General features: G+C 42.4%; 1 protein-coding gene across 1 annotated transcript; it reads left to right on the forward strand.

The window, feature by feature from the left end:
- Positions 1-5,068: 5,068 nt before the first annotated feature.
- Positions 5,069-11,965, forward strand: KCNV2 (potassium voltage-gated channel modifier subfamily V member 2). Its single transcript, XM_048502780.1, has 2 exons — positions 5,069-6,555; positions 11,145-11,965. The coding sequence occupies exons 1-2, from the start codon at positions 5,209-5,211 to the stop codon at positions 11,400-11,402; spliced, it is 1,605 nt and encodes a 534-aa protein (XP_048358737.1). The 5' UTR covers positions 5,069-5,208; the 3' UTR covers positions 11,403-11,965.
- Positions 11,966-17,644: the final 5,679 nt, after the last annotated feature.

Genomic DNA, 17,644 nt, shown 5'->3' on the forward strand with positions numbered 1-17,644 from the left:
CAATTTTATTCATTCACAGCAAACTTTCTCTGAATTGTGCCATTGAATATTTGACATTCATTCCAGTCCACAAGTCTTACACTGCTGGGCGCTGTAAAACTTACAAAACAGCTGACTCATGGCATGGGCATGGAGGGGGATAGATGCTTTCATGAGCATGCATACAAGGTGACTTACAATTCTATTCAAATGATGGGGGATGAAGGAAACTTCCTCATAGCTCATTCCTACAAGCCACAGTACTAACACAGCATATTTGTAGGTGAGTTTTTAAAAAGCAGTTCCACTGAACTGAATCCTCCCCCAAACCCCAAGAGAAGTATTGTGTTGCTGATATCTCCAGATAAAGGAATAAGCTTTTACATAGCAGACCTAACCATCATAAAATGATCGCCATCAAAGTAGACAGTACTGGACTAAAATGACAGCTATAGTAGTGGTTGGAGTGTTGGACTGGGATTTGAGAGATCCAGGTTTGAATTCCCACTCTGCTATGGAAGCTTTCTGGATTGGATGATCTTGGGCCAGTCACACGCTCTCCATCTCCATCTAACCTACCTCACAGGATAAGAACATAAGAACATAAGAACAAGCCAGCTGGATCAGACCAGAGTCCATCTAGTTCAGCTCTATGCTAGTCGCAGTGGCCCACCAGGTGCCTTTGGGATCTCACATGCAGGATGTGAAAGCAATGGCCTTCTGCTTGCAGTGGCCCACCAAGTGCCTTTGGGATCTCACATGCAGAATGTGAAAGCAATGACCTTTGGTGGCTGCTGCTCCTGTGCACCTGGTCTGTTAAGGCATTTGCAATCTCAGATCAAGGAGGATCAAGATTGGTAGCCATAGAGCGACTTCTCCTCCATAAATCTGTCCAAGCCCTTTTAAAAGCTATCCAGGTTAGTGGCCATCACCACCTCCTGTGGCAGCATATTCCAAACACCAATCACAGGATGATTGTAAGAATAAAATAGAGGAGAGGAGAATGATGTAAGCTGCTTCAGGTCCCCATGGTGGGAAAGGTGGGAGGGTATAAATGCAGGAAATAAATGGAATGAATTAATGAAATGGTTTTAATATACACAGAGACTATGCTTTGTAACATAAAATACTGGTGAAGGCACACATGCATTTTCTGCAAGACCTATTCTATTACAGACAACAAAGTAGAGGACCTGCCCAGTGTTCCAATAATGGAGGAAAAGGTGAGGGTCTTTAATGAAATCTACAGTCCTTGCTTCCAGACTCCAGTCAATTTAAGGCCCTTCTACTAGTCCCTCCTGCCACACACCCAACTCTGTTCCTACAGGATGCTGCACTATCCATAAGGACTAGTTCCATTAAGGAGAGGGTGGTGTATAAATCTAAATGAAAAAGTAAATAAGCATCGTCATATATCTGATAGTCAACTGTTCCCCAGTCTGATAATACTTAAGTGTGCAGATTTGTGCAAGATGGTAAGGAGTTTTTTTCTACAAACCTGGAAAAAACTCCAAGTTTGCAGAATGTGTTTGGGTTTTTTTAATTACTGAAAATGGATTGGGGAGTGGGTTAATTACCCTGCAAACAAACCTCTCAGTACCTATGCAGAACTGGCATTGCCCCCAGCTCTGCCTATCCTCAGCACTTGGTCTTTGAGGTGGTGAGGCAACGATACTGAAGGTGAAGAAACTTGGGGGAGAACTGCCTCCATCCTGAGCCCCACCTGACTCTGAGACACAAGGGTAGGAAGCACTATGGGCTGCCAGATAGCAAGAAGTGATGTACTGCCAAAGCCAGGTTGTCCACAACAGTTACCACCAACACCTGGTGGCTTTCTCTTACTGTTGAGTTTTAACAGGTGTGTAGGGAATGATTTTCCAGGCTCCCCCCCCCCCCATGATCCCAATGACACACACCCAGGGTATGGTGTCCCTCCCCCACACCCGCCCCATGGCAGCTACACCACTGGGTTGGTGTGGGTTCTGGTAAGGACAAGGCTGCAATAGGACTGTTTGGATGGTTTGGAGGCGCCCTGAAAGCTAGGATGGAACTGGTGGGACAGTCAGCTGGGAAAAGTTGGCCTTGAGGGATTCCCTCTTCCAACAGCTGCAGATAGACTCTATAAGCAGGGGCTGTGATCTAGCAGCGGGCAGGATCCAAGTAACAGATGGGGGTGGGAGAGAAAGAGAAAGAGAGAGTAACAGGGTGGGGGTGGAGAAAGAGAAAACTGGTTTGCTTATTTAGAAGTTGTCCTCATGAACGGTAAACACTGTTTGAATTTTTAGTTTTGGTGGTAGAGAATCACTCTCTCAGTGTACAAAATATGCAAATATACAGGAAGCTTCTTAGAAATGCATAGAGGTTTTTGTGAGGCAGGTGCTCTAGAATCAGGAAAAGGTCTAAGCATCTCCTTATGCCTTATCCATTTCAAACTACAGCCTAAACTACAACCAACATCTTGGTATTCCTGTCTAGCTGCATTTTTTCTCCCTGATACCAATCAAATCCCCCCAAACCTGGACCACTAACCTTCTTTCCTTTTGCTTTCACTACATGTTCTGGGGGGAGGGGAGTTTTCTGAACAGGAAATGTTCAATATTGTGGTCACCTGATAGTGACTCCTCCTAGCAAAGAGAGACATAAGCTGAAAGCAGTTATTTTCAGAGGATTTTTTTCTTTTCCCTAATCACGTGTACTTTGGCCACACAAGGCTTCCTCTGCCTTACAAGTTACATTCATAGAGGCCTCATCCTGGTCTGGGCTGAAACCTATCCCCCTTGATTCCCACTTTCATTGCTGAAGAGAATTTTCAGGAATTTATTCAGTGATTTCATTTTTCCCATTCTGAATTGTCACAAAACAAAAGAAATGTGCATATTTCTTCTGGGGCAGAATTTCTGCCTCCGTAGGGTTGCTAACCTTCAGGTGGGCAAAGAGATTTCCCAGAAGTACAGCAGTTATCCAGACTACAGATGCCAGTTCCCCTGGAGACACTGGCTTCTTTGGAGGGGGGATGCTACGACATTATATCCCGCTGAGGTCCCTCTTCAACCCTCACTATCTCCAGGCTCCACCCCCCATCCCCAGGCTCCCGGAATTTTTCTGACCTGTACTTGGTGATCCTACCTTCGCTCAGGTAGGGTTTCCATTTCAATTAGACTGAATTCAGTGTGTGGTTCTTGATGGCCATTTGAATTGAGCACTCTCTTCTCTTCTGTTCAGTTCAAGAATATACACTATTCCCCTGGGGTTCCAGTTTCTTTAGAAGCTGCTATTGCCCCAGATACAATAGAAACTTTAAAGCCATTAGTGAAACATTTTCTGTTTGCCTGAAAAAATTGCCAGTCTATGTAGACTCTGAAGCAATTCTTAGGGTCTGTCGAGAGATTATGATTGACAGGACAGGCAGCCAGCCAGGTGGCCAAGGAGAAAGCCTGACTGGGATGATAACATGAGCAGATCAGGGAAAAGTAAACAAATCAACGCAATGAAAAAAATCAAACTGTCTTCTTCAGCCACAGAGAGACATGGTGAAGAGATTTTATTTACAGAATGTATTTTTATCCTGCCCTTCATCCAAGAAGCTCAAGGCAGCACACGTGTTTCATCTTCATTTTGCCATCATAATAACTCCACATTATTAGGCTGGCCCAAGGTCATTCATAACTTTCACAGTAAGCAGGGATTTGATTTGTGTTTTCTTGTTTCTAGTGCATCACTCATAACACTATACAGATTCAGGCTGGTGGGCTAAGGCCCTTGAATATACCCCAAAGCCTTGTAAAACACAGAAGACCCCAGAAAAACTCCTGTATTTAGAGTACTAGGCTTCAGCATCCTGGATATTTTTTCTCCCATAGCAACACCTCTGGTTAAAAACAGTAGGAAAGCTAGAAACCGGATTTTCCTGGCAACTAAAAAAGAATCAGTTTCTTTGTAGTTTTTCATATATCCCTGAAGAGTGCTAATGCTGAGTTCCCAAAACCCAATTCCGATTACCCAGGTATACCCTGCCTTCATCCTGTAACTGCTTTGTTCGACTGATCTGATCCTCCATTCTTATACTGTTTCAACAGAAGGAGCAGAATTTACATACTTTTTTAAAAAAAACATATGAGGCTGCTTATTATCAGGGTTGTCTATACTTAGCATTAACTCAGCCCCCAATAGACACATTCACAACTCTATACATTAAGCAAATGTGTATAGGTGCTTAGAGATGGGATGATGTCAGAGCACCACTTTTACTAGGCAGACTTAGTTACAGAATGGTTTGACGTTGCCTTCCCCCAGTGCATAGTGGCTTACTCTGTTTACAACTGAAGGGCAGTGGGCAAATTTTTTTGCAATGCTCAGTACATTTTGTCCACTGTAATTTCTGATCAGTTGCCCTCTGGCTTCTGAAATGTGACCCGTTATCACTCATGATTGCAGCATACTTTTTTTCCCCTTTAAAAAAGAAAATAGGGATTTGCAGGATACTGGATTTCCAGTGTAATGCCACGGTGGAGGAATATACACAGAATTGCTTAGTCCTATTTTACGATGGCAAAAAATAAGTGTGCACACTCAAGATCTAGTCAGATGTCACAGTTCCCATATGAAGGCTGCCAAATTTCACCTCATTGAGGATACATCCAACATGATAGCATTGGTAGACAAATAAGTTTACGGAACATGGTGGTTGCCACAGGTAACTTCTAATGTTTATGATATATAGCACAGGGAAACCAGGACAAGAAAAAAGCTTTCAGATAAATTCAAAAGAGGCAATACTGTTCTTTCACTGGTGGCCTTCCCCACACCTATTGTGGATATGTACTAACCCCCAACCCCCGCCCATTTAGTTTAGGAAAATGTTTGAATTTTCTTCTTATTAGTGGCAATGACACTCCTTTTTTAACTGATTATCCACAGATTTCTGGATCCATAATCATCCACGTCACAAAGAGAGGGAGCCGAGGCTGAAACAGGATAATAGCCTTTAAATCCCCTTCTCTAAGCACTCAGATCTTCCCTGTCAGCAAGATTAAAGCGGTCAACAGCAGCCCCCATGTATCTGTATCCCACACTGAGTTTTAACAACAACTGGAGCTGGTGGCTGGAAGAGAAAGAAATGTGAAGCTGCTCTGGTGCTGGATCTTTCAGAGGAGAGAAAGCTGGGGGAAACAGCAACAAGGACACGTTTTGTAACAGTGGCGGTTACAAAGGGAGTTACACCCAGCTGACATGTGGAGTTTTAAGCAGAGAAGACAGTCCCACATTTCAAACTCAAAAGCAGCAGCTTGTGATGCCACCTCGGAATCAACAGAGGAACGTAAAGGATCATGGTATACAACTGCAGCAACCCAAGGATTTGGTATTACTAAGTGGGGATCCCAGGTGCAATTGTCCCCAGAAACTGAAAGTTTGGAGAAGGAAGATGAAGAGGAACAAATCCCCACTTTGTTTCCATTCACTCCTGCCTTTTCTCCCAGAGCTGCTGCACCTTCATCAGTGCTGAATATTAATGTCGGTGGGCGCAGCTACCGCCTCACTTACCAAGCAGTGGCCATCTACCCAACAACGCGGCTGGGCCGCTTGGCCACTTCCACTGACCGCAGCTGCCAGCTAGGCCTGTGTGATGACTATGCAGTTCAAGGTGATGAATATTTCTTCGATCGCGATCCTGCTGTCTTCCAGCTAGTTTACAACTTCTACGCTTCAGGGGTGCTAGGGGTGCAGGATGAACTGTGCCCCTTTAGCTTCTTGGAAGAGTTGAGTTACTGGGGGATTATGCTCAAGTACACACCACGGTGCTGCCGAATTTGCTTTGAGGAGAGATGTGACGAGCTGAACGAGCAGTTGAAAGTGCAGCAGGAGCTGCAGGCCCAAGCTGCCGTCCAGGAAAGCGAGCATCTCTTCTGCCACATGCGCTATGCAGAACAGCGCTGGCGCCTTTGGAACCTCATGGAAAAACCCTTCTCCTCTACAATGGCAAAGGCCATGGGGGTGGCCTCCAGTTTCTTTGTCCTCATCTCAGTGGTAGCCCTGGCTCTCAACACTGTAGAGGAGATGCAGCACAAGGACCAGGGCACTGGAGAGATCCATCCCATGCTAGAACATGTGGAGACGTTCTGCATTGCCTTCTTCACATTGGAATATGTGCTGCGGCTGATCTCTGCTCCAGACATACGCCGCTTTGCTAGTAGCACACTCAATGTTGTGGACCTCATTGCAATATTGCCCCTCTACCTCCAGCTAGTGTTGGAACGTTTTGTTGATGAGGATCAGCCTCATGGCCAAGGCTCGCAGCATGAGCAAGACATTGAGAAGGTGGGGCGAGTGGGAAAGGTAGGGCAGGTGCTACGCATCATGCGGCTTATGCGCATTTTCCGCATTCTCAAGTTGGCTCGCCACTCTACAGGGTTACGAGCCTTTGGCTTCACTTTGCGCCAGTGCTACCAGCAGGTGGGCTGCCTCTTGCTCTTCATTGCCCTGGGAATTTTTGCCTTCTCTGCCATGGTCTATACGGTGGAGCATGATGTTTCCAGCACAAACTTCACCAGCATCCCACATGCCTGGTGGTGGGCTGCCGTAAGTACCTGCCTTTTTGTTTCCTTTTCCCATTTGTCACCTTTACAAAGAACTGCTACCTGTTTGAAACCAGCAAAGTAGACCCAGATTTCCAAACATCTGTCTTGAGCCTTGTTTTCGTAGAGTATGTGCCCATGTACACAAGTGCACACAATCCCCTTCAGCTGGAAGCTTTCAAACATCAGTTTTAGTAGATGAGAATATAATCAGTGAAGCAGGGTTTGAACTGGATGAGTAGTTGTGGCTATGTTGTGCAAAGACTTTCCGCTGCTGCTTACTGAAAAAGGCAGAGGGGATTGAGGGGGTGCCTCCATTGTTAGCCTTAATTTTGCAGTGACTTACCTGCACTTTCCAACAGCTCACTGCTATCATTTTTTCTTATGAGAGTTTGTAAAATCATCTCTGCCCAAAGATTTGCAGTGCAAGTAAAAGCTTGCTTTCATCATTTTATATACAACTGCTAAAAAAAGTCAAGGCAATTCTAAAGCCCCAGTAAGAGTTTTTAAAAAGGCATTCTTCTATATAGTTGGGAGACAGGCATATGAGACGGCTGTCCTTTACAAGGTTTTCCAGACAGCTGCTGGTAGTAACTACAACAGAACATAAAATGATATTTTGGTTTATTTATACTGAGCCAGCAGCAGCAGACAAAAATAAACAGGGGAGGACCATTTGCATGGTAGATTGTAATATGATGCTGAGAAAATTTATAGGTCACTCAATGAAGTGCCTTGTAACTCAACAATGACTGAAAATATGGCATTGTTTATAACACAGTTCAATGGTCATGAGATTTCAGCTGAGCTCATAGAAAAAGGAGACTAACAATGGCCAAATTTTCATAAATGCTTTGGCTTTAGACATCTTTGTTGAGATGCCAGCATTATAATAAAACATGGAAAGTGTCCGACTGCCTTCATCTGATGCTCAGTTGTGCCTTTTCCTACTTACAGCTTTTCTCCCTAAATACATATGGCAAGATATGGACCCAGGCATGTGCATTGTTTGAGAAGGGATTTGTACAGAGCTGACTTTCATTGAGAAAACTAATCTTTTGTGAGGTGGGTGTGATTCACTCCTTGAACAAGGAAATAAATCCTGCTCTGAGATTACTCCAAAGGATGTTATCCTTGGATAACATATCTTATAAACAGACATACATGAAATAGGTTGGAACAGAACGTTAAAGATATTTATACAAATTTATGAAAATATAGCATCATATATTGGAGCTGGGCAAATCTTTTCTGTTGCCTTTGGACTACATACAATATGCAATATCCCATTTTGAAGGATTTGGATGACATTTTACTGAATGCCTTTTCCTGACCACCCATTTACCAGTAAATCTTTCAAAGAGTATGGAATTATTAACCTAAGATAAATTAGAGTTTTTACAAAAATAAATTCTTGGTGCACTTGCAAAGGAATGAGCTTCTTTGGCTGATTGCAGTCATTAATTTCAACAACATTCAAAAGAGCACACGTTGTAATTTGTGGCATAGCCAAATACTAGCCCAGACCAATGCCTCTTTCACGTGCATGAATGTTTCTTTGCGAAATGATTCTTCATAGCTGCTGCATGTAAATGAGCACCAGAGCTACATGAATAGACCCAACTATGCAGTTCTTCCTAATCTGCTCACCAGACAGGGAGAACACATCTGACAGGAAAGACTTGTGCAGTTGGCCCTGTCTGCATGGGTTAAGCATTCACATGTATATAGCAGCGATATTGCACTGGGAGAAGAAACCCTTAACATGCACTGGTCCATGTAGAGCATGCCCAAAACAGAAATAGTTTTACTAACATCCAGATTTTCTCCTCAATGAAGAAGACCCAAGCCAACTTACAAGAAGATGAGGAAGAATAGTTTGGATTTATATTCGGCCTTTATCTCCTGTGAGGAGACACGAGGCAGCTTACAAACTCCTTTCCCTTCCTCTCCCCACAACATACACCTTGTAAGGTAGGTGGAGCTGAGACAGTTCTGAGACTAGCCCAAGGTCACCCAACAGGCTTCATGCGTTAGAGGGGGGAAACAAATCCAGTTCAGCAGATAAGAGTCTGCTGCTTATGTGGAAGAATGGGGAATCAAACCTGGTTCACCAGATTAGAGCCCACTTGCTCTTAACCACTACACTCATCTCCTCCATTTCATCCTCATAACTGCCCTATGAGGTAGGTTATGCCAAAACATAATCAGTCACTGATCCAATGTCATCAAGTTTCTATGGCCAAAAAGGGATTGGACCCTAGGTCTCCCAAAACATAGCCCAACACCCTAACCACTAACAACAACTGACATAAATATTCATAATGTTAATTTTAGGAGATCAAAGATATTCCTTCAGCCTTCAGTTCGCCACCAGCAACATTTCATGCAACATAAGAAAACACACCAGGGAATGTTCTGACAGAGAGCCACAGGCTGTGAATAACATATTCCTCTTTCATCCCATTGTTTATTTTTGGAGATTTTTTCCCCTCCCGCATTAACATTCAGTTCCAGTGACTTAATTTCCATCAGACCACAAAGTAATCCTTTTTACTCCACTAAATGCACCAGGTGCATCCTACAAATAAGCCTGCCTAGTGCAGGCTCAGGGAGCCCCTCCGTATGTTTCATTCATCTGTAACATCAGGCTACTTAAAAAGGAGGAGGAAAGTGCTCCACCATGCACAGCCGCCTTTTCAATGGCTAAACTAACCGTGGATGCTGCTTGACAGGAAACATTGCTGCAGATGATTTAGCCATTTTTCTTGTTTTGTCAGCATCATGACAAAAAATCTACCTTGGAATAGGTTATGATCAACATTAAGCAGATGAATATCATGGAGATACAAGAACAGAGTGCGTTCTTGAATTTCACAAAAGCTAATCCTCACACGAAGTGACTGGAGATCTGAAGCAAGGACTTTGAGTCAATAACAGTGTGTACACCTAAGGCAGTCTGGACCACCTAAATCATTTGCACCTATTACCACTTGTCTCTCCCCACCCCCCCACTCCCCAGAGTAGCAACATATGGTGCAAAGGTTTGTGGTCTTGCAAACTTGTTTAGATACTAAGCTCCATGGAAACCCTCCATGGAAACCTAACATTCTGCTGCTCCCACGTGCAGTCCTTCCACTCACAGCAGCAGCAGTATCTGTACAGGACAGTTCTCCTTCTCCAAAGAGAATGATGTACAGTCAAGAGAGAACAGAAGGACAGGGATTGGGGTGGGTGTGTACAGCCAATGCGTATACCTTCCATACAGTGCTGGGATTCAAATAATTTAACAACTGGTTGTTTACAAGCAACATTTTAACAACGGGTTCTGCCAAAGTGGTGCGAACCTGCTGAATCCCACCACTGGTTCCATAGTAGAAGGTGAGGGGATCTTACCATGCTACTTGATGCAAGAGGCACTGTACATATAAGTAACATTTTGAGAATAATGTTCTGGTGGATATGAAAAGCAAAGGCATAATTTTTTTAGCTTCACAGATTACTTCTTCAAGTAAAAGTCTATTTTAATATTAGTATTCTATATTTAATATTGGATTCTTTGTTGTAAACTGTCTTGGGGAAGGGCAGCCTAGAATACTACTAATAAATACATATTTAATATTGATATTTAAATGTTAAATAAAATACTTCTTTCTTATGTTTATTATTTAATCCCAGAGGGTTGTTGGGCTGGCCAAAGAGTTTGTTTTGAGAAATTGTGCAACAACCAGTATATCAGAGTAGCTTTATAATCCACACCATACCATTGCACTCCCACCCAGAATGTCAGGGGATCAGCCACAACTGCCAGATGTGGTGATGCTATACTGCACAAATGGACACAACAGGATTATCTGTGCATCACCCTAAAGATCATCCAGGGACCAAGTGACATTTCGCACAAATTATATGTACGAGCAGAATGAAAGGGGGGGGGGAATCAGCTCCCATTTATGGGTACTGACATTTTTATTATTATTTTTTTACATTTCTAGGCTGCCCTTCAGAGTTAACACAGAGAAATATAAAGATCACATCCATGACTGGAGTGGAAAGGATTAAACCTCCTCTCTCCTCTTCTCATAACCCTAATCTATGCCTGGACTGTAGTTTAATTTTTAAAATTGGTGGGAAGATCCAGTCAAGGATCTCTCAGTGTCCTCTGTAGGTTAGACTGCCCATGTCTTCCATGGATACTAACATCTTAAAGTCTTTCTATGTCACAAAAAGCATATTCACATACAAAAGCTGTCTGCTCGCATGCATGCATGATGCAAAGTTGTAACCAATCAAATAATCATGATGTAAAATACACATGCATGCATTTTTTTACTATTGTATTTGTGTATCACACTAGGAAATGGCACAAGTCAGAGCATAGGATTGCTTCACTCTGAGACTTTGGAGAACTGTTACCAGTTAGAATACATTATGAGATGTACCAGTAACTTTAGCATAAGGCAGGTCCTCAAAAGAAATTGTATGCAGTAGAATACAAAAGACTTCTAATGCATCCAAATTATCCATCTACCCTCAGTATAAAGTGTTATTATAGACTTCTGAGTAACTGTCTTACTTTTGATTTGCTTTCAGGTAAGCATTTCTACAGTGGGCTATGGAGATATGTGCCCAGAAACCCAGCTGGGGCGACTGTTTACCTTCTTTTGCATTGCTTTTGGAATAATTCTGAATGGAATGCCCATCTCTGTCCTCTACAATAAGTTCTCAGACTATTACATCAAGCTGAAAGCTTATGAATATACAGCTATACGGAAGGATAGAGGGAAAGTAGATTTTGCTCGGAGAGCCATGAGGAAAATGTCAGAGTGCTGTGGAAACAGGTCAACCTGATTACCAAGACACAGATGCAGTTAAAATCCTATTCAATGAACAGGTCTGGAGAGGGGGAGGCATAAGGAATCAGTCATGTCAATTCAAGGGGTCACGTGGCTAAAAAGAGTGGCCATACCTGGACATTATATCATGTTTATCTTCTTTGTCATTTCTGCTGATGGTGTTCCAGCTGACAACACTGCCAATGGAATTATTTACTGGAATCATGTATCCGGCTGTGGATTCTAATAAGGATCTTTTGGGATACAGCTTGCATCTGTCCTGCAAGTGCAACTCTATTATAGTCAAACACTGTTGGGATACAGCTTGTGTCTGTCCTGCAAGTTCAACTCTCTATTATAGTCAAACACAATAATTTATTTTCTGTATACTGCCATATTTACTGCCATAATTGTCGGCTTTCAGGAAGCCTAATAGTATCTTGAATCTGAAATTCGCAATAGTCTGGAAACTTCTGAGAGGAGAATTTCAAAAGCATCCAACACTTTTGGGCTCCGCAGATACCAACATTTAAGATACTGCCTGAAATTTGGTTTTTGAAAAATAACTGAGAAAATGCACAATGTTTTCTTTTTAAAATAATGACCCCCCCCCCCCCATCCCAGTAACAATACATGACAATATGGGACAAGGGAATATATAATCCTTACAGAATTTCAAATTTGTATGCACAACCATACTCCACTAAAGGAATATTAGAAGGAAGGATTTTATTTACAAATAAAGTTTGTTAGCAAAAATCTGGCTAATAAATATTAGTAATTAAAACAAACATGGTAATTGAGGCTAATGAGAATTAAGCTGACAGTACATAAACAGTGTATTTCCATTGTTAATATCTCAAGAATGATAATGGGTTTATTGTGGCCCTAGTATAAACAATGTCTGGACCAGAAAATAAGTGGAATGGAACAACACAAACACTTCAATATTTCTCCCACATTTTACTGGTAAGCATTACTCATCATTTGTCCTTCATGGAAACACAAAGTTAGAAGAAACCTCAAGGGTCAACTAGTCCAATCCCTGCACAATGCAGCTACCTTCACAGCTATCTTCCCTTCACTCCCGCAGTGATCCCGAGCTCTGTGTCCAGAGGAAAGCAAAACACCTTCAGGATGCCTATGTCCATCTGGTGCGGGGGAAGTTCCCTTTCCAACCCCCAAGGTGTGATTGGCATTTTTGTGGGCATGTAAGAAAAGGCCAGACTAGAGTACTGATGCATCCTTTCCTGTCCTCATTCTCATAATCTGCCTCAATTCATAGTGAGTAATAGAATAAGCATTGCTGTCAGATGGCCACCTAGCATTTGCTTATAAACATCCAAAGAAGGAGAATCCATAACCTCCTGAGGAAACCTGTTTCACTGAGAAAATGCTCTTAATATCAGGAAAATTTTCCCAGCATTTCACTGAAAACGCTTTTATTTTAATTTCAACCCAATGGTTCTGGTCTGCTCTTCTGGGGCAATAAGAACATAAGAACTAGTCTGCTGGATCAGACCAGAGTCCATCTAGTCCAGCACTCTGCTACTCACAGTGGCCCACAAGGTACCTTTGGGAGCTCACATGCAGGAGGTGAAAGCAATGGCCTTCTGCTGCTGCTGTTCCCGAGCACCTGGTCTGTTAAGGCATTTGCAATCTCAGATCAAGGAGGATCAAGATTGGTAGCCATAGATCGACTTCTCCTCCATAAATCTGTCCAAGCCCCTTTTAAAGCTATCCAGGTTAGTGGCCATCACCACCTCCTGTGGCAGCATATTCCAAACACCAATCACACGTTGCTCGAAGAAGTTTCCTTTTATTAGTCCTAATTCTTCCCCCCAGCATTTTCAATGAATGCCCCCTGGTTCTAGTATTGTGAGAAAGAGAGAAACATTTCTCTCTGTCAACATTTTCTACTCCATGCATAATTTTATAGACTTCAATCATATCCCCCCTCAGACGTCTTCTCTCCAAACTAAAGAGTCCCAAACGCTGCAGTCTCTCCTCATAAGGAAGGTGCTCCAATCCTTCAATCATCCTTGTTGCCCTTCTCTGCACTTTTTATATCTCTTCGATATCCTTTTTGAGATGTGGCGACCAGAACTGAACACAGTACTCCAAGTGCGGTCACAGCACGGCTTTATATAAAGGCATGACAATCCTTGCAGTTTTATTATCAACTCCTTTCCTAATTATCCCCAGCATAGTTTGCCTTTTTCACAGCTGCCATGCATTGAGTTGACATTCCCATGGAACTATCAACTAAGACGCCCAAATCCCTTTCCTGGTCTGTGACTGATAGCACTGACCCTTGTAGCATGTATGTGAAGTCTGGATTTTTTGCCCCTATGTGCATCACTTTGCATTTTGCTACATTGAACTGCATTTGCCATTTCTTAGCCCACTCACCTAATTTATCAAGGATTAGGCTTGGAGCTCTTAGCGTCGCTTTGTGGTTCTCACCACCCTACATAATTTGGTATCATCTGCAAACTTGGCCACCACGCTACCCACCCCTACTTCCAGGTCATTTATGAATAGGTTAAAGAGCTCTGGTCCCCAAACGAATCCTTGGGGGACACCACACCTTACATATCTCCATTGTGAGAACTTCCCATTTATACCCACCCTTTGTTTCCTGTTCCTCAGCCAGTTTTTAATCCATAGGAAGACTTCCCCTCTTATTCCTTCATTGCTCAGTTTTCTCAACAGTCTCTGGTGAGGAACTTTGTCAAAAGCCTTTTAGAAATCCAAGTAGACAATGTCCACTGGTTCCCCCTTATTCACATGCCTGTTTACACCCTCAAAGAACTCTAGTAAGTTTGTAAGACAGGACTTGCCGCTGCAAAAGCCATGCTGACTCTTCCTCAGCAGGTCTTACTTTTCTACATGTTTAATAATTTTATCTTTAATGATAGATTCTACTAATTTACCAAGGACAGATGTCAAACTGACTGGCCTGTAATTTCCTGGGTCCCCCCTAGACCCTTTCTTAAAGATTGGTGTGACATTGGCCATCTTCCAGTCTTCAGGGATGGAGGCAGATTTCAGGTATAAGTTGCATATTAAAGTAGAAAATACCTCCACTCCATCTTTATGAAAATTCTTCAAACACTTGAAGGTCGAATCCCCACTTGAAATTTGCACGCAGATCCAAACCTGTTCGTTGTGAAACTGTGTCCTCTTCATCAGAGTTTCTCCCTCCCCACTGCAACGAGCATACAGCAGACACACCCAGTTGCAGAACTCTTAGCTTGCTTCGCCATCTCCCCTGATTGGCTGGTGTGCCTTGTTGTGGCGGGACCTTTTCCCACTGTGGAAACATACATTGTAGGGGCGTGATCAAAAAAAATCAGCATGTAAAAGTTTAACGTTTAACTGTTTCAACTGTGCAAACAGTTAATCATTACCTGTGTAAACCATTAATGATTCAAAGTTACACGTTTGACTGTTTAACATTTGTGTCCCCTTCTGCTGGTTGATCGCAAAAGCGGAAATGAAATCAAGGAAAGGCTGCGCACACATCGCAGGGCTGATGGGTTACCTGAATTCTGTGTCACACTCCAGGGTGGGAAACGAGTCAGGGTTTCAACCCTCATCCCTCCCTCGGATCAGCTCTGAACATGTTAATGGGGTCTATGCCACTTGTAACCAGGTCCTGCCGGAATGCTGATTAACGGGGAGAATGAGTGCCAGAAACGGAATCTGCCACGCAAGCAATGGGAGGTCATCCCTCAAACCTGGTTAGCTTTTGTTCTGAAACCTGGCTAAGATGGTAGTGGGGACTCAACCGAAGACTGCTGTCATTTACCTCTCAACCACCTCCTCTCCCGGCTAAACATGCCCAGCTTCTCAACCTTTTCTCAAAGGACTTAGTCTCCAGACTCCTCACCATCTTTCATTAATAACATTTCAACGCTAAATAATAATACTTAGCATATTGGGTGGGGTATTTCTAAGGACACAGCGAATCTGTACCAGACAGAATCAGAAACTTCCTGATTCATAAACCAGCTGTTTCATCACTGTGCTATACTAGCCCTGCTCTCTTTTCCAGCTTAAGGAAACCACAAGTTGTGTACCTCCTGATGTCCATGCACAGAAGAATACTCACAAACATCCAGTTAATACATCCCACTGATTAGAATGTCTTAGGAAAGGATTAACATGAGTTGATATGATGCTCAGTCAGAATGAGCTAAGCCAGTGTTGACACAGTATTTAAATTGTCACTGTGCAGAGAATCAAAGGCTGCAAAGACAATATAAATTAATATCTCTCAACCAAGCAAGGAAGTATTTTATCAAAGTAAAAAGCCAATCTACCTCTCACATTCCAAGAAATATGCAATAAGCATTATTTTGCATACTTGCAGCATGAAAGAGAAATGTAGAGTTGCCAATTTCCATGCAGGGCCTGGACATCTCCCAGAATTGCAGCTGATCTCCAGATGACTGAGATCACTGTCCAAAAATAGTCATTTTCACTAAAAGAACTGGACTCTATGGCTGAGGCCCCTCATTCCCCGTCCCTCCTCAGGCTCTACGTCCTAATCCCCAGGAATTTCCAACTCTAGAGAAACATTACTGTTGTTATGGTTTCCTGTATATAAGAATGCAAAGCTAAGCAGTGTTACACCCTTTTAATTCTGTTGACTTCAATGGATTTAGAGTGGTATAATTCTCTTTAGGATTGCACTACAATGGTAAAAGCACAGAGCAAAGAATCAACATAAAAGCATGCACTGAAGAAAAAATAAATGAGGAGAGGAAATACAGGTTTTTGGAAAACAACAGAATGGGTATGCTAACCAGCATTTTAATAAGCAAGGGGCCATAATTTCCCAGGCAAAATTTAGACTGTGTAAGTGTGTGTGTTTCCTGTCATCCAATTCACTTTGTGCCTTCCTTGGAACTGCTGAATCTGTGTCATCACATTCTAGAAATCAGCATGAAGTACAGTCTCAGAGCCAGCAAAGGAGCCAGCCAAGACAGATGCATCATTCAGACTAGTGAAATATCTGCAAAATCTAATGCTCCTTGGCATGGAAGTCTACATTTGTCTACCAGTGGAAATAAATGATTTCATCACTTCTCTTTCCTACCCTAAAATATGTTACAAGACCATCTGCTGTTTCTCACTTCAAAAGCAGCATCCAGAGCTATGAGCTTAACGGAACTGTACTGTGCCAATCTGAATGTGTACATGTAAGAATGAACGAACAGTAGAGATTGAGCCACAATACTTTACATGCGATTTTCTATTACTTTTTTTAGATTGAGTGGTGCATTTTTTTTTAACGTACGTCAATATTGTAGAATATGGATGTGGATAATTTACTTCCAGAAGAGGAAGGGCATGAGAACATTATGGATCTACTGCTAGCCCTTGCATTTCATGGCCTTTGAACACTATTAACAAAACTTTTTAAAACATTGCTGCATGTAACATCCCTGCTGAGAATCATACTTCATGAACCTAAGCAAGGAAGCTGTAGCTCAGAAAATCTTATGCCACATTACATCTGTTAGCTCTGGTACCATAAGACTCCTTGCTGCTTTTGCAAACAAAATTACAATGACAGGATGTAAATTGGCCTATCACTCCCCGCAAACAGCCTCTGTAGCAACTGAATAGTGTGATGGATTACAGATGTCACTTGCAGCATGTGTACATTTTACACTGTATTGCACATGCTGCAAACCTTCTACCCACCTCTTTTCTACATAGAAATAAATAAAGGGGGCAAAAGTGTTCTACTCAACACTGTTCTGGCTCTTAATTTACTTCATTTAGCTTCAGTGATGTCATCATGTAGCCAAATCTGACTGACAACACAATGTTGTGACATCACTACACTTTCTGATTGTATGAAAGAAGGAAGTCCTACAGTGTTAAACTGTTTAACACTGTCCTTTCATAGCCATGAAAATGTCCATCTAAGATTGTGAGGAAACACTTTCACCCCCTTGAAAATGATTTCCATCTCTAAAATCAAAATGAGTAAAAATTTTGGGACAACCCTGCACAAAATAATACCTCGTAGTTTTTTGATGGGAAAATATGCACTTCATTCATTGCTTTCTGTTTTTCCACAAATGCTCTAAGTGCAAATCAAAGTACTTAGCCCAATAAACAGGGACCTGAAACTCAATTTTGTTGAAGGCTAAACTGCACCAGACTCAAGTGACTATGGGCCATTCACTATTTGCTCCCCAAATCACTGCTGTTTATGAGTGAGAGGGACAACAGAAG

Source organism: Sphaerodactylus townsendi, linkage group LG07, assembly GCF_021028975.2.
Source record: "Sphaerodactylus townsendi isolate TG3544 linkage group LG07, MPM_Stown_v2.3, whole genome shotgun sequence".
NCBI lineage: Eukaryota > Metazoa > Chordata > Lepidosauria > Squamata > Sphaerodactylidae > Sphaerodactylus > Sphaerodactylus townsendi.